Source organism: Anas platyrhynchos, chromosome 32 (assembly GCF_047663525.1).
Source record: "Anas platyrhynchos isolate ZD024472 breed Pekin duck chromosome 32, IASCAAS_PekinDuck_T2T, whole genome shotgun sequence".
NCBI classification, from domain to species: Eukaryota; Metazoa; Chordata; class Aves; order Anseriformes; family Anatidae; genus Anas; species Anas platyrhynchos.
In genome coordinates, this window is record NC_092619.1 from 3,749,426 (window position 1) to 3,775,263 (window position 25,838).

General features: G+C 49.3%; 1 protein-coding gene across 1 annotated transcript in view; it reads left to right on the plus strand.

Annotated features, from left to right (window-relative positions):
- LOC119715172 (scavenger receptor cysteine-rich type 1 protein M130-like) overlaps window positions 1-25,364 on the plus strand; it is an 84,966-nt gene extending 59,602 nt beyond the window's left edge. The window contains exon 12 of the mRNA XM_072030365.1: window positions 25,276-25,364. Coding sequence (XP_071886466.1) covers window positions 25,276-25,364 — 89 coding nt within the window. The remainder of the gene's footprint in view (window positions 1-25,275) is intronic.
- The last annotated feature ends 474 nt before the right edge of the window (window positions 25,365-25,838 follow it).

Here is a 25,838-nt window from a genome sequence, read left to right on the forward strand (position 1 = left end):
ATCATGGCTTATGACCGCTACGTTGCCATCTGTAAACCCCTGCACTATGGGACAATAATGGACAGCAGAACTTGTGTCAACATGGCAGCAGCTACCTGGGGCAGTACTTTTCTCTATGCTGTGCTGCACACTGCCAATACCTTTTCCCTACCCCTCTGCAAAGGGAATGCCCTGGACCAGTTCTTCTGTGAAATTCCCCAGATCCTCAAGCTCTCCTGCTCTGATGCCTACCTCAGAGAAGTTGCGTTCATTATCTTTTGCTGTTGTTCAGGTGTTGCGTGTTTTGTTTTCCTTGTGCTGTCCTATGTACAGATCTTCAGGACCGTTCTGAGGATGCCCTCAGAGCAGGGCCGGCACAAAGCCTTTTCCACGTGCCTCCCTCACCTTGCCGTGGTCTCCCTGTTCATCAGCAATATCATTTTTGCCTATTTGAAGCCCCTCTCCATCTCTTCCTCCTCCCTGAATCTTTTGCTGGCAGTTCTGTACTCGGTGTTGCCTCCAGCAGTGAACCCCCTCATCTACAGCATGAGGAACAAGGAGCTCAAGGATGCTGTTAGGAAACTGATTTGGGGGATGTTTTTCAGTACTCAGAAAGTTTCTTTCCCTCTCCAATAATGAAAATTGTGCATCCCATTTCATCCTGTTTTTTTTTTTTTTTTTTTTTTTTTGCTTGTTTGTTTACTTTTTTTGTTTTTATCATTATTTTTTTTCTCTCCTTATTTCTATTGTGACATCTTTGGCTTCTTGCATTTCCGCATAAGTGTTGGGATTCCTCCCACTGCAATTAATGAGTGAAACTGCACTTTTTTATATGGATGCTTTATACATATTCATGTAACAGTAAGTCAGTGAAGACTCTCTCATAGCACCTTTGTAATAAACAAGAGAACACAGGATATCATGGGATATCACACCACTGGGGTATGATTCTTTGTTGTTTTTACCTAGCTATGCAGTTGAACTCCGCCACAACCTCTCTCTCACTCACCCTCCTCAGAAGGGGAGGGGAAGAAGAAAGTATGCTGGGGAAAAAAAAAGAAAAGAAAACAGAAAAAGAAAAAAGAAGAAAGGAAAGGAAAGGAAAGGAAAGGAAAGGAAAGGAAAGGAAAGGAAAGGAAAGGAAAGGAAAGGAAAGGAAAGGAAAGGAAAGGAAAGGAAAGGAAAGGAAAGGAAAGGAAAGGAAAGGAAAGGAAAGGAAAGGAAAGGAAAGGAAAGGAAAGGAAAGGAAAGGAAAGGAAAGGAAAGGAAAGGAAAGGAAAGGAAAGGAAAGGAAAGGAAAGGAAAGGAAAGGAAAGGAAAGGAAAGGAAAGGAAAGGAAAGGAAAGGAAAGGAAAGGAAAGGAAAGGAAAAAGAAAAGAAAACATGGATTGAGATAAGCGTAATTTAATTGATGGGAAAAGGAAGAGGGAAAAATAAAACAAAACAACAACAAGCAAACAAGCAAAGGCCGTGTGGAAGCATAGAACGAGAGGAAAGAAATTGCTCTCTACTTCCCATCAACAAGTGATGCTTGACCATGTCCTTGAAGCAGGGCCTCAACACACATAGCCATTATTTGGGAGGACAGACATTTTGGCAACAACAGCCCACCCCTCCCCTCTTCTTCCTTTTTCTACCTCTTATTGCTGACTGTGACATCATATGGTATGGAATATCCCTTTGGTCATTTTAGGTCAGCTGCCCTGGTGATGTCCCCTCCCCACTTTTTGCCCACCCCCAGACTGCTGGCTTTTGGGGGAGTTGGAGGGAGTCTTAATGCTGTTCAGTATTGCTCAGAAGTTGAAAAAGCACTGGTGTGATATCAGTGCCATTCTATCTAGTGCTCTATATGGGCTGCTGCAGGGAAAGTTAACTCCATCCCAGCCAGACCCAGCATAGATTCATTTCCCCCTTCGTGAAGTACTTCTGCCTGGTCCAGCCCAGTGATCCGGACCTGGATGAGTCTGCTTCCCACCCTGACCAGCATGGCCATGCAGATTTATCCCACAGCACCACAGCCCATTTCCTCTGTACAGCAACACTGCCAGCTTGGGGACCACTTGTGGAGAGGACAGGGATGGCCATTCTCCACTGCCCAAGGGGAGCTGATCTTTGAAATTTGACCAGCTCCATCCTTTTGTTGGCATCAGTGTCTATACTGAAGGAATGGCCACCAAAATAGTGAGTCATGGGCTCAGAGATTTTCAAAACCCAGCCGCAGAAAACATTGACTAACAAAATCTACCTGTAAAGCTATCGGTGCTCAGAGAAGATGATGGTAGTGGACACCTCCAGAGGTGCCTTCTGACTCAGGGGAGAAGGGGCTGGACTGTGCAGTCAGAGTGTATGACAGTCCTGTGTTTTGAGGCCTCTCTGGTGTTTGTAATCTCTGCTCCTCAAGGTTACCCGGTGAGTGGGTAATTCTCAAAATAAGGTTCCCAAAGGGAACCTGGAGTACAGCTGGTACAAGGATACTACTGAGTTCTCAGAAACTCCATCAGGCATTCCAGAATAAAGAAATCACAAACTTGTGATCACAAACGAGGAGCTCGGCTCCAGGGCAGATGTGTTCTGTAGCGGAGAGGGTATCGAGGCAGGCAAGGCTCTTTCCTGCATTGAGGCCACTTGGGAGCCACCAGGACCCAGCATCCCTCATGAAGGAGGCTGATGAGGCATTGGCAGAGCCCACAGCAAACACCCCTCCCCCACCCCCAGTCAAAGCAAAGGCAGCCCCTAGGAAGCACGAGTGACTAGGAGTGTGCCGAGTAGGAAAGGCAAACAGTGTGGCATGGCAGTTTGCAGAGCAGTTCACACAGGCAGGGTGAGCAGGGAGGGCGTCCTCACTGCTCTTTCCCAACGGTGGTTGTGAACTGTTCATGAAAAGCCCAGCCATGCTATCCACCCAGCAGAAAGTCATGGCCTCTGCATCTCTGGCAGCCTCTCCAGCCACAATTACCGATGAGGCTACCTGGATAGAGGTCTTGGGGAAACATGCAACCATACAGGTCTTTGGCTGCAGGGTGTGCCTGAATCTTCTGTTGGTGTCTTACAGCAGCAGTGGTGGGTATGCCTGTGGGAGGTGTGCACAGGCTGAAGAATTGCTCAGCCCAGTGGCGAAGCTTTGGGAGGAGGTGAGCAGATTGAGGAGCATCAGGCACGTGGAGAGGGAAGCTGACTGGTGAAAGCATACTCTACCCTCCCTGAGGCAGACTCATGAGCCAGCCACAACACAAGTAACAAAGGTTCCTCTATCCCACCAGGCAGCCACTACACAAAAGACAAAAGTTCCCCCATCTTGCAAAGCAGGAGGAGGGAACCTAGGCCAAGGGAGGGAATGGAAGCAGGTTCCTGCTCGGGGTGGTAGGTGAGCCCTCTCCCTGCCCACCTCACCTTCCTGACTACCCATCTATAACAACTATGAAGCTCTAGAACATGGCAGTCAAAACAACGATGTAGACAAAAGCCCATCCCAGTTAGAAGGGGTGCCTAAGGCAAGGCAACCTACCCCTTGCAGGACTACATCTTCTGTCAAGAAAGAAAGAAGGGTTATCATCATGGGGACTCCCTTCTGAAAGGGACAGAGGGCCTGATATGCCATCCAGACCCAACCCACAGGGAAGTCTGCTGCCTCCCTGTGGCTGAGGTAAAAGGTATTGCCAGGAAAGTCACTAAGCTGGTACAGCTGTCTGACTACTACCCACTACTGCTTTTTTTCAGGCTGGTAATGACGATGTAGCAAGGAGAAGTATGAGATCAATCCAAAGGGACTTTAGGGCTTTAGAGAGACTGGTTAAAGGATATGGGGCACAGGTCATATTTGCCTCTTCCTTCCAATAGGAGGAAAATATGTTGACAGGCAGACTCGGCTCATCAATACGTGGCTCCGAGACTGGTGCCACCAGAAGAACTTTGGGTTTGTTCATCATGGGAAGGTCTATGCAACACCAAGCCTCCTGGCATGAGACAGGATGCACCTTTCTCAGAGGGCGAAAAGGATTTTTGCCCAGGAATTATTAAGGCTGATAGACAGGGCTTTAAAGTAGAGTCAAAAGGAGAAAGGGATAAAACCAGGCATGTCAGTGATAAAATAAGGGATGGAGTGCCAGAATTAGAAGGAATGTGTGCTAGTGAGGTCCTTCGGGCTTCTCCACCAGGTTCTGCATGCTATGAGGTGCATTTGAAGTGCTTCTAAACAAATGCACAAAATATGAGGAATAAACTGGATGATCTAGAATTCTTGGCCCAATTCTGGAGCAATGATACCATCAGTATAAGCGAAACCTGGTGGGATGAGTCCTGTGAATGGCGTGTTGCAATAGATGGTTACAGGCTCCTCAGTAGGGACAGGCAGGGCAGGCAAGGCGGTGGGGTGGTGCTGTATGTAAAGGAAAGGCTGGACTGCATGGAGCTTGCAGTTGATGATGGCAATGCTGAGATCCTCTGGGTTAGGATTAAGGGAAAAACAAAGAGGATGTAATTGTGGGAGTCTATTACAGATAACCCAGCCAGGATGACAAAACTAATTATTCTTTGATGAACTAAGAAATACATTGAGATTGACTGCCCTTGTCCTTATAAAGGACTTCAAATTGCTTTGTTTTCTCCCTTTCTTCATAGAGAAGATGCTCCAGACCCCATATCATCTTTGTGGCCTTCCGCTGGATTCTTTCCAGGAGATACCAGTCTTTTTTTTTTTTTTGTACCACGGAACCCAGAACTGGACACAGGATATCAGAAGTTAATAAGAAGCACAGAATCACAGAATTTCTAGGTTGGAAGAGACCTCAAGATCATCGAGTCCAACCTCTGACATAACACTAACAGTCCCCACTAAACCATATCCCTAAGCTCTACATCTAAACGTCTTTTAAAGACTTCCAGGGATGGTGACTCCACCACTTCCCTCTGCAGCCTGGCTCACCGGCTCGAGGTGCTCGCATAACCCTCACCTGGTGACATGAAGAGAAATCTGAGGTCACGGGTTCAAGACGCAGCATGGGGGTGCAACGTCCCTCCTTACTGAAAGGACTGTGGTGGTTTTACTCAGGTGGGCAGCCGAGCTCCACCACAACCGCTCTCTCACTCCCCCTCTCCTCAAAGAGGAAGGGGGAGAAAATACAACACAGGGAACTCGAGGTTTGAGATGAGACAGGTTTAATTAAAGGGAAAGGGAATGGGGAGGAAAAACAGAAACAAAAGAAACAATCAGTCCGCGCGGAAGCACAGAGAGAGAGAGAAAAAAATTATTCTCTACTTCCCATCAACGAGCGGTGTTCGGCCATGTCCTAGGAAGCAGGGCCTCAAATGCGTAGTGGTTGTTCAGGAGGAACAGCCCCCTCCCCCACGAGAGCCCCCCTTTTTATTGCTGAGTGTGACATCAGGTGCTATGGAATATCCCTTTGGTTGGTTTAGGTCAGCTGCCCCGGCAATGTCCCCTGCCCATCACTTGCCCACCCCCAGCCTGCTGGCTCTTGGGGGCTTGGAAGGAGTCCTGATGCTATGCCAGCACTACGCAGCAATAGACACAACACTGGAGTGATATCAGTGCTGTTCCAGCTACGAGTGCAGAGCACAGCACTGTGCGGGCTGCTGAAGGGAAAAGGTGACTCCAGCTAAGACAGACCCAACACAAGTGTCTAACAACACTTTCGGTAAAGAAGTTCTTCCTAAGATCCAGCCTAAAACTCCCCTGGCGCAACTTAAGCCCATTCCCCCTCATCCTGTCACCAGGCACGTGGGAGAATAGACCAACCCCCACCTCACTACAGCCTCGTTTGAGGTACCTGTAGAGAGCGATAAGGTCACCCCTGAGCCTCCTCTTCTCCAGGCTGAACAAGCCCAGCTCCCTCAGCCGCTCCTCATAGGACTTGTTCTCCAGACCCCTCACCAGCTTCGTTGCCCTTCTCTGGAGCCGCTCAAGCACCTCGATGTCCTTCTTGTAGTGAGGGGCCCAAAACTGAACACAGTACTCAAGGTGCGGCCTCACCAGAGCCGAGTACAGGGATCACTTCCCTAGCCCTGCTGGCCACACTGTTTCTGATACAAGCCAGGATGCTGTTGGCCTTCTTGGCCACCTGAGCACACTGCTGGCTCATATTCAGCCAACTATCAACCATCACTCCCAGGTCCTTCTCTGCCTGGCAGCTCTCCAACCACTCCTCTCCCAGCCTGTAGCTCTGCTTGGGGTTATTGCATCACAGGTGGAGGACCCGGCACTTGGCCTTGTTAAACTTCATGCAGTTGACCTCAGCCCATCGGTGCAGCCTATCCAGATCCTCCTGCAGAGCCTTCCTACCCTCAAGCAGATCGACACACGCACCTAGCTTGGTGTCATCTGCAAACTTACTGAGGGTGCACTCAATGCCCTCGTCCAGATCATTGATGAAGATATTAAAGAGGACCGGCCCCAGCACCGAGCCCTGGGGAATGCCACTAGTGACTGGCCTCCAACTGGACTTGGCTCCATTTACCACGACTCTTTGGGCCCAGAGAGCCCAAAGAGCGCCCAGCCTTCCTGGACTCCTCTGCCCTTCAGAACCGCCTCCCAAGGGACTCTACCAACCAGTGTCCTCAGCAGCTCAGAGTCAGCACTCCGGAAGTCCCATACAGCGGCTTTACTGGTTCCCTTCCTGGCCCCGCCAAAAATAGTGAACTCCACCATTTCGTGGTCACTCTGCCCAAGACAGCTCCCGACAATCACATCCTCCACCAGTCCTTCTCTGTTTGTGAAGAGAAGGTCTAGCGGGACGCCACCCCTGGTAGGTTCACTAACCAGCTGCGTCAGAAAGCTATCTTCCACTCTCTCCAGAAACCTCCTAGACTGCTTTCTCTGGGCTGTGTTGTGCTTCCAGGATATGTCAGGGAAGTTGAAGTCCCCCACGAGTACAAGCACTGAAGATTTCACAACTTCTGTCAGCTGCCTGTAGAACTCCTCATCCGTCTCCTCATCCTGGTTTGGCGGTCTATAGCAGACCCCGACCAGGACACTAGCCTTGTTGTCCCTGCCGATCCTAACCCAAAGGGACTCGATCTTGTCATTCCTAGCCTCGAGTTCTACAACATCGAAAGACTCTCTAATATAGAGAGCCACACCGCCACCCCTTCCATGCTGCCTGTCCCTTCTGAAGAGCCTATAGCCAGGCATCGCAGCACTCCAGTCATGAGACTGGTCCCACCACATCTCCGTGATAGCAACCAAGTCGTAGCCTGCCTGCTGCACGATGGCTTCCAGCTCCTCCTGTTTGTTACCCATGCTGCGTACATTGGTGTAGATGCACTTCAGCTGGGCCATTGCCTTATCCCCCGGCCTTGCCATTGTTCCCCCTGGCACAGCTCCAACAAGCCTTGTTTCAGCCCCATCCCTTTTCTTACCGAGTTTAAAGCCCTCTCAATGAGCCCCGCCAGCTCCTGGCCCAGGATCCTTTTTCCCCTAAAAGATATGGACCCGTCTGCTGCCATCAGACCAGGTGCTGAGTAAACTGCCCCATGGTCGAAAAAACCAAGATTTCTGCGTAGGCACCAGCCCCGGAGCCACGTGTTTAACAGGTGGGCTTTCCGTGTCCTCTCTGTACCCCTCCCTGCCACCGCAGGGATAGACGAAAACACCACCTGCACTCCTGCTCCATCCACTAACTGTCCCAGCCCCCTAAAGTCTTGTTTGATAGCCTCCAGGCTTCTCTCTTCAATGTTGTCACTGCCCGCCTGGACTATCAAAAGAGGATAATAATCAGAGGGGCATACCAGGTTGGGAAGCTTCCTGGCAACGTCCCTGACCCTGGCCCCAGGAAGGCAGCAGACTTCCCTACGGGTAGGGTCAGGCTGACAAATAGGGCCCTCTGTTCCCCTGAGAAGAGAGTCTCCCACAACAATAACCCTTCTGTCTTTCTTGGTGGAGGCAGTCCTGAGGCGTGGAGTCGACCTCCTTGCCCTAGGCATCCTCCTGGGAACACTTGCTTCCTCTTCCTCACCCACCCGTCTCTCGAGCTCCAGGGCCTCAAACCTGTTGTGTAAGGGCACCTGGGAAGGTGGGGCTGGAAGGGGTGGGCATTGCCTGCAATGTCGAGCAGGGACCTGTTTCCATTCCTCCTCAACTCCCAGATCCCCTCCCTCTGCCCGACGGTGACAGGGCAGGGGGTCCACCCTCATTTGGGGTGTCTCACCTCGATACCTCTCCTTGAGGCCCTTCAGGGAGTCGCTCCACAAGTCTATCTCCTGCTCACGCTCCCTGATATCCCTCAACCTCTCCACCTCCTCCTTGAGCTCCGCCACCATGCGGACCAGGTCATCCACCTGCTCGCACCTCACGCACGCAGTTTCTCTGCCTCCCGCCGATGGCAGGAACAGGCTCAGACACTCCTTGCATCTGGTGACCTGAACTGCTACGTTTTTTAATGGGCAGTCGGTGTGGGTTTGTACCGACTTCCTGGAGAGAGCACCGTGCCTGGTGGAGACCATTGTCACTTAGCTAATGGCTGTCATTAAGGAGGTGTTCGTATGGGCGGGGGGAGCGCTCTGCCCTTCCTGCTCGCCCTGCCTGTGCGAACTGCCGTGCTAACTGCCACGCCACGCCCTTCTGACGTGCCACGCCCTGTTTGCCCGTCCTGGTCACCGCGCTCCTGGTCGCTCGCGCTCTCTAGGGGCAGCTTTTGAACAGCTGGGGAGGGGGTGCTGCTGGCTCCGCCTATGCCTCATCAGCCTCCCTCACGAGGGCTGCCGGGTCCTTGCGGCTCCCTCAAGTAGGCTCGATGCTGGAAAAATTAGCCCTGCCTGGCCCGATCCCCCACTCCGCTGCAGAACGCGTCTGCCCCGGAGCCGATTGCCTCGGCAAATGGTGGGGCACAAGGGCCAGCTTGGCTGACCAGGGATCTTATTCTGGAGCTTAGGCATAAAAAGAAATTGTATGGGTGCTGGAAACATGGTCAGGCAATGTGAAAGGACTACAGGGACGCTGTTCATGTTTGTAGGGAGAAAATACGTGCAGCCAAAGCTCAATGAGAGTTGAAGCTGGCCAGGTCTGTGGGCGACAATAGAAAGTTTTATTTTAAATATGTGAAAAAGGAGGACCAGAGAAAACAAAGGTCCACTACTTGATGGGGAAGGTCACCTCACAGACAAGGACATAGGCAAAGCAAAGACATTTAATGCCTTCTTTGCCTCCGTCTTCAACGCCAAGGGTGGGTTTCGGGACTCCAGGTGCTGCGAAGACCGTAACAGTAGGAATGATAAACTCCCAACTGACCCTGAATGTGTGTGTGATTTGCTGCACCACACGGATCCATACAAGTCCATGGGTCCGAACAGGATTCATCCCAGAGTGCTCAGAGAGCTGGCTGACATCATCACAGGACCTCTCTCAATTATTTTAAAACAGTCTTGGGAATCTGCAGAGGTCCTAGTTGGCAAATGTTGGGCCAGTTTCAAGAAGGACAAGATCCTGCTAACTACAGGCCTGTTAGTCTCATGTCAATGCTTGGTAAAATTATGGAGAAGATTGTCCTTGTAGATATTGAAATGTGCTTGGGGGACGATGTGGTCATTGGTCTTAGTCAACATGGGTTCACGGAAGGTAGGTCCTGTTTGACAAATTTGATTTTCTTTCATGAAAAGATCACCCATGTAGTCAATCAAGGGAAGCCAGCTGATGTGATCTTTTTTGATTTCAGTAAAGCTTTTGACACAGTTTCATAAAGGATCCTACTGAACAAAATGTCCATCATATAGCTGGACAAAAATATCATATGTTGGGTGAATAACCAGCAGATGGGTAGGACTCCAAAGGTTGAAGTAAATGGGTCCGCATCAGGCTGGTGGGCAGTCCCCAGTGGGGTACCTCAAGGCTCCATTTTAGGGCCAGTCCTCTTCAGTGTTTTTGTAAATGATTTGGATGTGGGACTAGAAGGTGTTCTGAGCAAATTTGCTGGTGACACCAAACTTGGAGGAGTTGTGGACTCTGATGAGGGTGGAAAGGCCGTGCAGAGAGATTTGGAAAGACTGGAGAGCTGGGCGATCACCAACCGCATGACAAGAGCAAGTGCTGGGTCCTGCACCTGGGACGGGGCAACCCTGGCTATACTTACAGATTGGGGGATGAGATGCTGGAGAGCAGCCCTGCAGAGAGGGATCTGGGGGTTGTGGTTGACAGCAAGCTGAATATGAGCCAGCAGTGTGCCCTGCCAGCCAGGAGGGCCAACCGTATCCAGGGGTGCATAAGCACGGCATTGCTAGTTGGTCAAGGGAAGTGATTGTCCCACTCTATTCTGCACTTGTTCAGCCTCACCCTGAGTTCTGTGTGCAGTTCTGGGCACCACAGTACAAACAGGATGTGAAACTGTTGGAGAGTGTCCAGAGGAGGTCTACAAAGATGGCGAAGGGCCTAGAGGGGAAGATGTATGGGGAGTGGCTGAGGTCACTGGGCCTGTTCAGCCTGGAAAACAAGAGGCTGAGGGGAGACCTCATTGTAGTCTATGTCTTCCTCATGAGGGGGAGTGGAGGGACAGGCACCAATCTACTCTCTTTGGTGATCAGTGATAGGACCTGAGGGAATAGTGTCAAGCTACAACAGGGGAGGTTCAGACTGCATATCAGTAAAAGTTCTTCAATGAGAGGGTTGTCATGCACTGGAACAGGCTCCCCAAGGTCGTAGTCATGGCACCAAGCCTGTTGGAGTTTAAGAAGTATTTGAAATGTGCTCTTAGTCATATGGTCTGAATTTTTGGATAGACTTGTGTGGAGTCAGGAGTTGGGCTCAATGATCCTTATGGGTCCCTTCCACCTTGGGATATTCTAAGATTCTATGATTCTATGATCATTTTCTCTGAGCAGTGATAGTTTTACAGATAGATCAGGTTAGCCAGTGCTTTCTAGCCCATGACCCAACACTGATCCACTGTCTTGGTGGCTGCTCCCCCAGTATAGACACTGATGCCAGCAGAAGGATGGAGCTGGTCAAATTTCAAAAATCAGCTCCCCTTGGCAGTGGGGAATGGCCATCTCCATGCTCCCCACAAGCTGTCCCTCAAGCTGGCACTGCTGCTGTGCAGAGGAAATGGGCTGTAGTGTTGTACCAAACAGAGGTACTTCATGAAAGGGGAAATGAATCACTCCTCAGATTCCCTTCCCTCTGCCTTCTGGGTGCCCACTCTCTTCTCTGGGACTTCAGGGTTTCAGGTTCCCTGTGAATACCTGGCTTTAGTTCTTTCCCTGTGGCTGAGAGCACAGTGGGAGATCTCTCACCTTCAAAGGGGCTTAAGTCATGGCTCATACCAGGCTCTGCTGTCCCTGGAAGTACCCTGGGCTCCGCAGGCAGCTCCAGATGCCTCTCCTGAAGGACATCATCTATGGCTCAGATGTAGGAACAGTCCTGGTTATGTAATGCAGTGACCATTCACTGCCTCTGTTGTCAGTAGACATCCATGGGTAAGTCTTAAATCTAGCCCTTGGTCTCTGAAAGATCACAAATGTGACAATGAACCATTCCCTCCTGAACCAAAAGAGGAACAGACCCTTGTGGGCAGCAATTATTTGGGCCTTGGCAATGGTTTGGTAAAGACAACTCAGGCTCAGGCTTTGAGCATAGCATTGGGGTGTTTCCATTTTAGTACAGCAATGTTATGAGAGTCTTCACTGACTCCCTCACAGTGTTAAATGCACATTTATACAGCTTTCATATGTGAGCAAACAGGTTCGTGGATTCATAGCACTTGGGGGAATCAAAATATTTAAATATTTATGCAGGGATGCAAGGAGCAGGAACAGCCATAATGACTATATATATATATGTGTGTGTGTGTGTGTGTGTGTGTGTGTATAATGAGAACAACAAAAACACAAAAACACGCCTGGAAGAAGATTACTGACGTTCATTTGTGGAGAGTGAAGGGATCTTTATAAGAACTGAAAAACATCCACCAAATCAGTTTCCTAACTGCATCCTTGAGCTGCTGGTTCCTCATGCTGTAGATGAGGGGGTTCACTGCTGGAGGTACCACTGAGTACAGAACTGCCAGCAAAAGGTCAAGGGATGGGGAAGAAATGGAGGAGGGCTTCAGGTAGGTAAAAGTGGCAGTACTAAGAAACAAGGAGACCACGGCCAGGTGAGGGAGGCACGTGGAAAAAGCTTTGTACCGTCCTTGATGGGAGGGCATCCTAATTACAGCCCTGAAGATCTGCACATAAGACAGCACAAGGAAAACAAAACACCCAGATGCTACAGTGACACTAATAATAAGAAGCCCAACTTCTGTGAGGAAGGCATCAGAGCAAGACAGCTTGAGGATCTGGGGAATTTCACAGAAGAACTGGTCAAGGGCATTGCCTTGGCAGAGGGGAAGGGAAAAGGTATTGGCAGTGTGCAGCACAGCATAGAGAAAAGTACTGCCCCAGGCAGCTGCTGCCATGTTGACACAAGTTCTGCTGTCCATTATTGTCCCATAGTGTAGGGGTTTGCAGATGGCAATATAGCGGTCATAGGCCATGATGGTGAGAAGATAAAACTCTGCTGCAACAAAGACAACAAACATAAAGAGCTGGGTAGCACAGCCTGCATAGGAAATGGCCCTGGTGTCCCACAGGGAATTGGCCATGGATTTGGGGGCAGTCGTGGTAATAGTTCCAAGGTCAATCAAAGAGAGGTTGAGGAGGAAGAAGTACATGGGGGTGTGGAGGCGGTGGTCGCAGGCTATGGCTGTGATGATGAGGCCGTTGCCCAGGAGGGCAGCCAGGTAGATGCCCAAGAAGAGCCCGAAGTGCAGGAGCTGCAGCTCGCGTGTGTCTGCGAATGGCAGGAGAAGGAACTCTGTGGGGAAGGTTCTGTTGGACATTTGCTGCCTCTGGCCATGTGCACCTGTCACTAGAGGAAAAGACAATGACAAGGCAGAATTCTCTGAGCAAAACTCACACCTTCTCTCACAAAAATCACCATTCCCTGAGTTGAATGAGTCAGCTTGTTATCCAACCCACCCAACTGAATGACAGCATGCCTGACAGGTTATAATGGAGTTTGGGCACCTTGTTCCCAAGAAGAAATGCTCAGAGCAGTACCCAGCACTCCATGTCAGAACAGATGTTTACACCCACTTGCTTCCCAGACAAAGGAAGTAGGAGAGCCACGTACAGGTGGAGAAGTGAGAATGAGTACCACAATGCTCCAACCAGCTGACAGAGAGAAAAGCAGATGGGCATGCAGTGAAACCTACACCCTACCAAGCTTGCATGCCACCTAGAGACGTGACACTGCAGAGCAGGTACTCTTAGCCTCATCATTGTGTATCACCTTGCAGGACACAGGCTCCTTTCTTCCTTTGGAGGTTCAGCTGAGGAGATGGTGGTTCATGCCCTAAATCCCCAGGCGCTGAGAGTGGCTGATGTACTGGGTGGCAGAGGAGAGCAGGGGGTTGCTGCAGAGAAGGTGCCTGCACTGCAGGCCTGGCAGGAAGTGCCTGTATCCCCCCTCTCTTGGTGTTTCAGGCAGCAGCTCCCTCTCCCTCCCTACACAGATCACTGCTACCTGAAACTGTCCTTACTGGCAGCTCCTTCCCTGTCCCCACATCTCCTCCCTGCCATTGCTCACAGACCCTGTCCCACCTGCAGTGTGCTCAGCTCTGCCCTGCAGACACATCCTTTCCCAAGGCAATTTCCAGGGACATATTCATTGTGTTCAGTGGCTAAGGAGCTGCTGTGACTTGTCCAGAGAGCTCTTGAGGGCAGAAAAGTGAAAGAACAGACCCCACGGTGTTTCTTCCCTTCTGGCAGTGTAGCTGTTTATCTTCTTTTTCAAGAATATTCCCAAAGATGCCCTGGGAGTGCTGTGGAGCTCTGAGCAGCCTGCTCCAGGCATCAGCCCCTGGGCTCCAGCAGGACCCTGCCCTGCCTTGCCCTTGTTTGAGGGCTACTTCTAAACATGGCTTCTCCCTGCAGTGGCCTGGGCAGCTCCCCAGGCAGGCTGAGTACTGAGCCTCACAGGCAGCAGAGGCCTCTTCTGGCACACAGCCCCTGGGGCACAGCAGGGACCCTGCTCTGCACCACAGCCATGGTCACCCCTGCCCGCAACCCAGCTGCACAGCCTGGAGCCAGCCCTGTGAGAAGGAACCCTCATCTCCTGTAACTCTGACAGCTCTGGCAGGTAATTTCTGCTCTAGATCTTGTTATTCTTCTATTATCCAAAGAGAATTCTCCAAAGATAAATATCCAAAGAATTCTCCTGAAAGATCCCATAGGCTGTGGGATTTGCCAGCAATTCTGGAGATGGCACCAGGAACAACAGCTGCATTGCCCTGCAGCCACAGACTTACCCTGTTCAGGGCTCTGAAGATTTCTCCTGCTGTGAGCTCTCAGCATCCCCCCTCCACGCTGCCTTTAACATCTCCCTCTCTTCTCTCAGCCACCCTTGTCCCCTGCAGGCAGTGTCCCCAGCCCTGCTGCGCTGTGCAGAGGAGCTGCTCCTGGGCAGAGCTGTCTCTCTGCAGTGCTGCCTGCTTGCCAGGAGCTCCCATTGGGCCCAGGAGCCCAGCCCAGCTCATCAGCATGGGGAGCACTTGAAAAGTCCCTGGGCCTCCAAATGAATCAACTTTGAATCAGACTGAAGCAATCCCTGATGTTCCCTCCCTTAGCTGAGGAGCAACACTTAGTGCCAGCAATGTCATTTCTCCTATCATGAGAAGTTTCATCAAAAAATCACTTTGTCCTCTTTCACTTTTAGGTAGTGACACCCAGACTGTGGCTGTCAGGAATCACATTTCCCAAGCTGAGGGCAGTGACCACAGTCAGTCAATTCATGCTTTTCATTCTCAGTTTGATATCCCAGGCCTGAAACAGGGCCCAGAACCTTCCTTATCAGCCACAAATGCACACATGGGTGATGTGATTTCTCTCACCTCTGTACGGGTATGCACAAAATACTCTAGCTCAAGCTCCCACAGTAATTACAAGAGATAGAGAAGAGCAGTGAGTTGTTCAAATGCAAACACCATTTGACATTTGAGGTGCCAGAGGATGTCCAGGTTAGCAGTCATTAGGACTTCAGAGATTGGGAATATAGGTATTGGCATTTTGTCAGTGTATACTGACTAAAATTGTTGCCTTCCTTTGTGCCTTGTCACTAACCTGGGAGCAGTCCCTTGGCAGTTAGCTAAATCATATAAAACTCCCCTATAACATCTCTGTCTCCTCCCCAAAACTGGGAGAAAATTAATGGAGAAAGAGTTATTATCACTTGTGAGGCATCCAGCCACTGTTCTGAACTTGTGTGCTGCTCACCTGGGATCCCCACTAAAAGTCTTTTATTTCCTTTCTCACACCCTTTGGGATCCGGGACCCCACAATTTCAGGGTCACGACAGACAGGGCTGACACAGATCATCACATCCCTGACTAGCTCTTTCTGGCATGCAGGTATCAGATCCAGGTTTGTATTACCTCTGCTGGACTATCTGGAAGCTAGACAAGGAAGCTATCCCAAGACACTCCAGAAACCACCTGGACTGTTTGCACTCAGCTCTGTTCCCCTTCTGGAAAATGGCAGGGACAATAAAAAACCCTCAGGGAGACCCAGACTCTTACTCTAAGAGACTTCTTTGGAGTGCTTAACAATGACTATGTCCACTTCCTTGCCCTGGCTGCAGGTTATTTTCTCCCACCATGATAACACCCTTAGTGACCCCTTCTCTGATTGGCACCCACAAGTGCTCAGAGAACTTTTCACAGGTCACATAGAGGAGCTCCATATATCCAAGCAGCTTCCATGAGGAAATCTAACTCTGGATCATTCCACTCTGTCTGTCCTAAAGTCTGTATCCACCCATTGCAGCATTCCAAGTTGCAGGACTTGTCCCACCACGCCTTGGCAGTGACTTCACGAATGTCAAAAAGCACAGACTGCAGCTTGTTCTAGTCTGTGCTCCCGGTTGAGGGCATCGATACATTTTTGGGTTGTCACACCTCAGCTGTGGGACCATGGCAAACTATGCCTGCTGTCTCCAATGACAATGAGAAACAAAATAAATAGCAAGTTCGCAGCCCTGGTCTTTGGAATCTTCGGCCATCTGCTTGGAAGGGTCCTAGGGGATAAGGCCCTGGAGAGAAGAGCAGTCCAAGAAAGGTGGTTAATATTCCAGGATCACCTCCTCCAACATCAAGAGCAGTCCATTCTAAGAGTAAGGAAGTCAGGTAAAAATTACAAGAGGCCTGCATGGATGAACCAGGAGGTCCTGGAAAAACTCCAACACAGAAAAGAAGTACAGCAACAGTGGAAACAAGAACAGATAAGCTCAGAGGAATACAGAGGCTTTGCCCAAGCACGTAGGGATGAATATTGGAAAGCTAAAACCCAACTCTGATGGAATTTGATCAAGGATGAGAAGGGCTTCTAGAAGTATATAGGTGGCAAAAGGAACACTTGGGAATATGTGGACCTACTGCTGAATGAGGCCCAGGATCTGTTGACACAGGACAGGGAAAAGGCTGAAGTGCTAAATTCCTTCTTCACCTCACTCAGTGCAGGCAAGAATGGCCTTTGGGAAAAACAGGACACAGAGAATGGGGGAAGGACAGGGACAAGGAAAATGTACACTGGGTGGGAGTGGGTCAGGTCAGGGCATACTTGACTTAATGGGATACACAAGCCTATTGGACATGATGAGATTTACCCGGGAGAGCAGAGGGAGCTGGCTGATGTCCTTGCAAGGCCACTCCTAGCTGCAAGAAGCATTACTTGCAAAGGAAAATGCCATATTTCCCAATATTCTGCACACCATCAATAAAAGAAAAAACTTTTTTTTTTTTCAGTGTTGCTTAATTAACTCAATAAACAGATATTTTTTACTTAGTTCTCAGCTCAGCCTCAACTTTGTCTTCCAAAAAAAGACTTCTGTAACATCTGCTATCTTCCAAGACTTAGTCACATGTTAAAGGAAAGATGAAAACAAAACAAACACTCTTCAAGACAGCTGTTGCACAGGGTTCTCCAGGGATGAGGTGTTTTAGTGTAGGGGGTAACTGGCTTTGAGAAGGTTTAGAAACAGTCATGGAGTGTGTCTACACAGCATCAAGGGTTTCTGATTCTAATACTGCCCCTCATGACATGTAGGTTGGAAGTGTGCAGGACATTGTGATGGGACACAGCCAGGAGAGCTAACTCAGAGTGATCAAATTGATGTTCCTCATCATCCAGCATCCCTTGCAGCCTACCACCTGACTACCAAAAGCATGCTGTGCACACCAAATACATGTCCTGTGAAGAACAGCTGAGAGAGTTGGGATTAGTCTGAAGAAAAGAAGACTCCAGGAAGCATTGTTGTGGTCTTCCAATACACAAATGGGCCTACACACGTGTGTAGTGACTAGACTAGACAAGACTAGACTAGAACAGAATAGTTCAGTTGGAAGAGGCCTTCAAAGGTTGTCTGGTCCAACTACGTGATCTCTCCAGGGCTAAACAAAAGTTACCCCAAGCAGAGCTACAGGCTGGGAGATGAGTGGTTGGAGAGCTGCCAGGCAGAGAAGGACCTGGGAGTGATGGTTGATAGTTGGCTGAATACGAGCCAGCAGTGTGCTCAGGTGACCAAGAAGGCCAACAGCATCCTGGCTTGCATAAGAAACAGTGTGACCAGCAGGGCTAGGGAGGTGATCGTCCCCCTGTACTCGGCTCTGCTGAGGCTGCACCTTGAGTACTGTGTTCAGTTTTGGGCCCCTCGTTACAAGAAGGACATCGAGGTACTTGAGCGGGTCCAGAGAAGGGCGATGAAGCTGGTGAGGGGCCTGGAGAGCAAGTCCTACGAGGAGCGGCGGAGGGAGCTGGGCTTGTTCAGCCTGGAGAAGAGGAGGCTCAGGGGTGACCTTATTGCTCTTTACAGATACCTTAAAGGAGGCTGTAGTGAGGTGGGGGTTGGTCTGTTCTCCCATGTGCCTGGTGACAGGACGAGGGGGAATGGGCTTAAGTTGCGCCAGGGGAGTTTTAGGTTGGATGTTAGGAAGAACTTCTTTACTGAAAGGGTTGTTAGACATTGGAACAGGCTGCCCAGGGAAGTGGTGGAGTCACCATCCCTGGAAGTCTGTAAAAGACGTTTAGATGTAGAGCTTAGGGATATGGTTTAGTGGGGACTGTTAGCGTTAGGTCAGAGGTTGGACTTGATGATATTGAGGTCTCTTCCAACCTAGAAATTCTGTGATTCTGTGATTCTGTGATTCAATGAGGGCAATGTCCAAATGCTTCTTGAACACTGACAGGCTGGGAAAAAAAAACAGGTCTCAAGGAAGCCTATTCCAGTGTCTGACCACCCTCACAGTACAGACAACTTTCCCACTCTCCAGTCTGGACCTCCCTGGTGCATCTGTGTGCCATTGCACACTTTCTCTGATTATTTACCAGTGAGAAGAGGTCATCACCTCCCTCTCCACTTGCCCTCCTAAGACAGTGGCTGAGAAAAATGAGGTTGCTCCTCAGCTTTCTTTTCTCCAGACTAGACAACCCAAGTGTCCTCAGCCTCTCCTTATAGGACATCCCCTTTTACCAGTATTCCCTGTTTTCCCTTGGTTTCTCAATTGACAAGAAACCTGGTCAGATAAACTCGCTGGAAGAAACATCCTCTCTCATACTCTCACCAGTCAGTGTGACTGACCACGTCTGGCTCCCCCACTGCCTCCTTTATCACTTGTTTGTCAGGTTTGCGTCCCCAGATATGTTGTGCTTTATCCCCAGGAGGTAGCCAAGTACCACACAGCCACTCTCTCCCTCCCTACTCTTAAGAGAACAGGGGGAGACACATAGGATAAATATCTGGAGAGACTGTATCAGGGAGTGTAGTGACAGGACAAGGGGCGGTGCTTTTAAGCTAAAAGAGAGCAGATTTAGATCAGATCTAAAGAAGAAATTCTTCACGCAGCAGGTGGTGAGGCTCTAGAACAGGTTGCCCAGAGAAGTGGTGGGTGCCTCATCGCTGGTAATGTCCAAGGTCAGGTTGGATGGGACCTTGAGCAAACTGGTTAAGTGGGAGATGACTCTGCCCATTTCACGGGGACTGGAACTAGACCTTAAGGACTTTTCCAACCCCAAATATTCTATGACTCTATGAGCTTGCTGGGTTGTGTAGTCTGTGTAGACAGAGGGATTTCATTTGCAGTGAAAAAGATTCGTTCTCCGGAATATTAACAGGTGCTTGAAAGAAATGGAATAAAATTTGTGGGTGTCCTAACTAATAAAAGGACAAGAAAAGGTGATTCCCATATCAAACATTTATTTTGATCTAAGAGAAAAGATAGCACTGGAAATAGGTGTCTCTCCCTAGCTGACAGCAGGAAGAACAGTGATTGCATTGGTTTGATTCCGAGCTGATTCCCCTGGAGGACCAGGGACTTGCCAAGAGCTCCCTGCGCTGTTCACAGTAGAGGCAGTGAATGGTCACTGCGTAACATAGCCAGGGCAGTTTCCAAATGTGAGACACGGGAGAGAGCAGGGTAATACATCTGGATTACATTAGGGTATCCTTCTAGCCTCTGGACAGCAAACAAAGAAGAAGGTGCCTTGGTTGACTCAGTTGAAACCTTTCCCTCAGCAGGGAGAAGGAAGATCCATCCCTGTCCTTGCAGGAGTGTCCTGCCTAAAAACAGGGCATGGAAAGGTGATCCTTGGACCTCATCCATTTTCTGAATAAGGAAGGATGGAGCTGGAAATGAGATTCCTTCAGCAGCTGAGGGAAGGAACATCAGGGATTACTTCAGTGTGTTTCAAAGCTGATTCCCCTGGAGGCCCAGGGACATCTCAAGGGACATGAGAGAGGGGAGAGACAGAGAGGCATTAGGCTGGAGCTGTGCTGCTGAACTAGGCTGGGCTTCTCAGCTCAAGGGGAGCTCCTAGCAAGTGGGCAGCACTACAGAGAGACAGCTCTACCCAGGAACAGCTCCTCTGCACAGCACAGCAGGGCTGGGGGCACTGCCTGCAGGGGACAAGGGCAATGAGAGAAGGGAGGGTGATATTAAAGGCAGTGTGGAGGGGGGATGCTGAGAGCTCACTGCAGGAGAAATCTTCAGAGCCCTGAACAGGGTAAGTCTGTGGCTGCAGGGCAACACAGCTGTTGTTCCTGGTGCCATCTCCAGAATTGCTGTCAAATCCCACAGCCTATGGGATCTTTCGGGAGAACTCTTTGGATATTTATCTTTGGAGAATTCTCTTTGGATAACAGAAGAACAACAAGCTCCAGAGCAGGGATTATCTACCAAAGCTATCAGTGGGACAGGACTTGAGGGTTCCTTCTCACAGGACCGGCTGCAGGCTGTGCAAGCAGGGTGCAAGCAAGGGTGCCCAGGGCTGTGGTACAGAGCAGGGTCCCTGCTGTGCCCCAGGGGCTGTGTTCCGGGGCAGAGCCCCTCCCACCTGTGAGGCTCTGCACTCAGCCTGCTTGAGGAGCTGCCCAGGGTGCTGTGGGGAGAAGCTGTGGCTGGAAGGATCAGAAGGCCAGGGCCGGACAGGGTCCTGCTGCTGGCAGGGGACTGCTACATGGGACAGGCTCCTCATATCTCCCCAGCACCCCCAGGGCATTTCTGGGGGAGATTCTTGAAAGGGAAGAACAACACCTGCCATAATTGAAGGGATGGCACTCTCTGAGGTCTAATTTTTCAACTTCCTGCTTTGGACGGCAGTCAGAGAGACGATAATGGTGTTGTTAGGATTGTAGAAGGGACCTAAACTCATAGAGCATTACAGTTAAAAGAGATGTGTAGGTCTTTGAGGAAACTCATATATTCACTCCACACCATTTAGCCTACAAGCAGCACCAACACAACCTTCTTTGTTTCTTGTGGGATTGTTGGATGTCCCTTTCATCACTTGTAAAGGGAGATGCCTCTGGCCAGTGGATACCTGAGATGCACCCCTGGTGTTCTTTACCAGCAGCACTGATTACTTCTGAGATTACAGAGGATCTTCATGGTCTCTGTGGCATCTTTAGGCAGACAGATGCAGAGCTGCAGGCAGGAGCAAGTCTTCTTGAGATGAAGATGCAGTGAGGATACAGCCTTGGTGAGGATGTTTTCTATGAAATAAGGTTTAGTTTTTGCTTAGAAAAGTCTCTCTAACATGTCACTGTCTATTCCTCCATGGACAGGCAACCATGCCCTGAGGCAGCAAATGTCCAACAGCAGCTTCCCCACAGAGTTCCTCCTCCTGCCATTCGCAGACACACGCCAGCTGCAGCTCCTGCACTTTGGGCTCTTCCTGGGCATCTACCTGGCTGCCCTCCTGGGCAACGGCCTTATCCTCACAGCCATAGCCTGCGACCACCGCCTCCACACCCCCATGTACTTCTTCCTTCTCAACCTCGCCCTCCTCGACCTGGGCTCCATCTCCACCACTGTTCCCAAAGCCATGGTCAATTCTCTGTGGGACACCAGGGCTATTTCCTCCTATGGATGTGCTGCTCAGATTTTATTCTTTTTCTTTTTCATTTCAGCAGAGTTTTCTCTTCTCACCATCATGGCCTACGACTGCTACATTGCCATCTGCAAACCCCTGCACTACGGGACCATAATGGACAACAGAACTTGTGTCAACATGGCAGAAGCTGCCTGGGGTAGTACTTTTCTCTATGCTGTGCTGCACACTGCCAATACCTTTTCCCTCCCCCTCTGCCAAGGCAATGCCCTGGACCAGTTCTTCTGTGAAGTTCCCCAGATCCTCAAGCTCTCCTGCTCAGATGCCTACCTCAGAGAAGTTGGGCTTCTTGTGGTTAGTGCCTACTTAGCATTTGGATGTTTTCTTTATGTTGTGCTCTCTTATGTGCAGATCTTCAGGGCAGTGCTGAGGATCCCCTCACAGCAAGGACGACACAAAGCCTTTTCCACATGCCTCCCTGACCTGGCTGTGGTCTCCCTGTTTCTCAGCACTGCCACATTTGCCTATCTGAAGCCCTCCTCTGTATCCTCCTCCTCCCTGAATCTTTTGCTGGCAGCTTTATATTCAGTGGTGCCTCCAGCAGTGAACCCACTCATCTACAGCATGAGGAACAAGGAGTTCAAGGATGCAATGTGCAAATTGGTAACTGGATATTTTCAGAACCAATAAACTGCTGTTTTTCCTCTGCATATCACTTGTAATGTAGCTCATTACAGGCTCAGAAGCTGGAAATTTTTGTGTGGTTGTGTTGCATTATCTTATCTTTGATTTATTTGTGATAGTGTTGAACACAAAAAATGTCATTATTCATCCCCTTCCATTTCAGTATCTACCTGTCCATGTGATTCTGAGACATGGAGTAAATGAGAAGCCAGACTCTCTGTGTATTTCAATAAAAGAAAGAACCCTGCTGTGATTTGCTTGCCTGAGATCCTTCCTCAGGGATCTGTGGTGGAGATGCAGGGGCACATAGATGTGTGAAAAGGTGGAGGGAAAATGAGCCCTGGCACAGCAGCACAGCCAGGGAGCCCCAGGATTTATTTTATTTTATTTTATTTTATTTTATTTTATTTTATTTTATTTTATTTTATTTTATTTTATTTTATTTTATTTTATTTTATTTTATTTTATTTTATTTTATTTTATTTTATTCCTTTTTTTTTTTTTTTTCCAAGCTACTCTCTTTCACCTCCCACATTTTTTTCGGAGTCCTTGTGTTACTGCGAGGACTGATTCTTCTTGTTGCTGAGGAGAGTAAGCAGAGCATGGAACATACAGAACGAGTCTGTCCAACGTGGAGGCACCCGGGTGCTAAAGCATTCATGGTGCTAAATCAGGGCAAGGAGAGCTCTGCAACTCCAGGAAGCACAGCAGGCATAGGGAAAACAATCTGTTGGATTAGTTGTTATACCTCTGGTGAAACTTCATAGACTGAATACAGTGAACCACCCTGTTATAAATGAAGTCTCAACTCTGAATTTGGTAACATAAAAGAATATTTATAAAAGGCAAGTAAACAGCGCTGGGTGCGCAGGGAGTCTATGCTCTACCAACACGCACACGCACCCGTCGAACTTTCCAAATATATATAGGACATTGCTGTTACATATCTACAAGAAACCCGAGTACACCTATACATATGGATATCCTATCCCCGCTTCATATTATAATTCTCTTTGTGGTGGTCTTTGTGGGTGAAAGGCTCACTGTTTCCCCTTCACCATTAGCAACCTTTTGTTCCAGAATGCAGGAGCGGCTTCGACTGTCTCCCTTTTCTTCTGCACATGCTCTGCCCACCACAAGGTTCCCGAAAGCAACAAAACGTGATTGCTTTTCCCGCATTTCGTTAACCCTTGAAATCACACTAATAATATTATTATCATATAACATTAAACAATAAATGTTAACAGTTCTAACCAGCAGCCCCCCCAGCAACTTCCATGCCTTAACAGAGGGGAAAACAAGCAATCCCAGATGGCAGGGTGTCACCTCAATCATCCTTCTTTGTTTCCTCTAAACTCTTTACATTCCTGATGACTTCATCATTAAGAGTCTGATGTTATCACCAACCACTAGGCTTTCCAACCCCCATTGCTACATTCCCAAATCTCCCCCTTCTTTATTAATATCAACCATTTTTCTGACATGAATTACCACTCCGTATATAACAACCCCAAAACATCTAATGACATTGGAAATGAGTTGGACTTGATGATCCTTGTGGGTTCCTCCTTGTCAGGCTATTCCATGAGTCTCTGACTCTGAAGAAGGCAATCTGTCTGTGTGTACCCTCCATGGCCAAAAACCACTTGTGTGGGAGTCAGTCAGTGCCAGTGCCCCCCACCAGCTGGCTCTGCCTTCCCTGCCTGACCAGCACAGCCCTGCAGAGTGCCCCCATGGCCCCACACACCACAGCCCCCTCGCTTTGCAGAGCAACACCGCCAGCTGGGGGGGGCTGTGGGCAGCATGGGCAGGGGCTGTAGGAATGGCTGCTCAGGCCAGCCCAGACGTGCTGGGCTGGGGCAAGGCTGTGTGGGACATGGGGTGTCCTGGGAGCAGAGCAGGGTGCTATGTGTTTGCAGTGGTGGTGCCTGAGGATCCCCGGGGCCAGCAGTGTGGTGCTGTGCTGTGCTGGGGAGCGGGGCTGACCTGGGGGGCTGCAGGCTGTCTGAGAAGGTGGTGTGGTGGGGTTAACATACTGCATATGGCAGCAGCAGGGACACTGCTACTGATGTCCTCTTCTCCATTTCCTGTTTGTGTGTCATCCCAGCATGGGCTGTTCTGCTGGTCTGGTCTGGGATGGGCTGGGGAGAGGACAGGGAGGTGTGGAGAGCTGAGGAGGGTTTGGGCTGGGGTGGCCTCCTGAGAGGAGAGCAAATGTCCAATAGCAGCTTCCCCAACGAGTTCCTCCTCCCGTTGTTATATCTGGAGTGGTAATTCGTGTTGAGAAAATGGTTGATATTAATAAAGAAGGGGGAGATTTGGGAATGTGGCCATGGGGGTTGGAAAGCCCCATGATTGAGATAACATTAGACTCTTAATGACGAGGCCATCAAGATTATAAAAGAGTATAGAGGGAACAAAGAAGGGTGATTCAGGAGACTCCATGCAGTCTCCGGTTTCTTGTTCTCCAGATGGTTCTCTTGTTCTCCAGCCCTTAAGGCATGGATGTTTCTGGGTGTTTGCTGTTGTTGTATACATTCAAAGTTGTTTGACCAATGAAAAGTTGTTTTGAAAAGAACTGCTGTGGAGAGAAAGGTATAAGAGGGGAGCCTGCCCTCAAGATAAAAAAAAAAAAAAAAGGCAACACAATGAAGTTACATCATCAATAAAGAAGCAGAAAAAGAAGTGAAGAGGAACAGGCTGGCAGAATGGAGACAAAGATGGGAACAGGCATTTTGATTGCCTCATGAAGATAGGTTCGGCCAGACTCAGCAAACCGCTCAGAGAAGCTCGTTGCTGGAAATAGGCGCACTGGAGCTGGAGAAAAGCTCGAGCTGATAGAAGTGGACCTGTGCACACAACTGCCTCTCGCTGGTAAGCAGTTGCGCATTATGGGGAATTATATGTCCTTAGGAACAAAGACTGTCCTGGTAAACTTACAGCTTATTCTCCTTATTAACAATTGGACAGTTTATGAGCCTGAAATATGGGACCAAACTGCTGTCAAGGTGTGGGACTCTGCAACTAAAAATGACAAGGTTGCGGTGGGATTGCTTGGCACCTGGCGAGCCATCTCTGAGGCCTTAAAGAGCCCTGTGGAGCCACAATCACAAATGTGTGGCTTGCCAGATAGTGAGGGAGCTGCAGGCTCCTTTACTGATCCAACTGCTACGCCACGGGCCTCTCTGCTGCTGCAGCCATCGAAGGCTTTTGCTATTACGCCCCCTGCTGACCTGGACGTGCCTTTTGACCCAGACCTCATTGGCCTTGCAAAGGAGATGGATATGTTTTTCTTCGATCCGGGAAGAACTGGATACAAAAGGCCTGAAGACCGAGTTGCTTGACAACTTAACGTGAGACATATTGTTCAGAAGCAATGGAAAATGGAGACTTGTTAGTAATCAAGTAAAGGAATGGAAAATGGAGACTGTTAAGTCATGGAACTTAAATGATTGTTTGTTACCTTTCCTGAGTGTACGTATGTATAGGCATACTCAGGTTTAGTATGTAAAGCAATGTTCTGTATATTTAGAATGTTTGATGTTCATGTGTGAATGTTGGTGGAGCGTAGACTCCCCGCACACCCAGTGCTGTTTACTTGCCTTTTATACCTTTTAAAAATATTTGTTTTATAAATATTAAAAAATTCAGATTGAGACCTCATTTATAACACTGCCATTCGCAGACACACGCCAGCTGCAGCTCCTGCACTTTGGGCTCTTCCTAGGCATCCACCTGGTTGCCCTCCTGGGCAACGGCCTCATCCTCACAGCCGTAGCCTGCAACCACCGCCTCCACACCCCCATGTACTTCTTCCT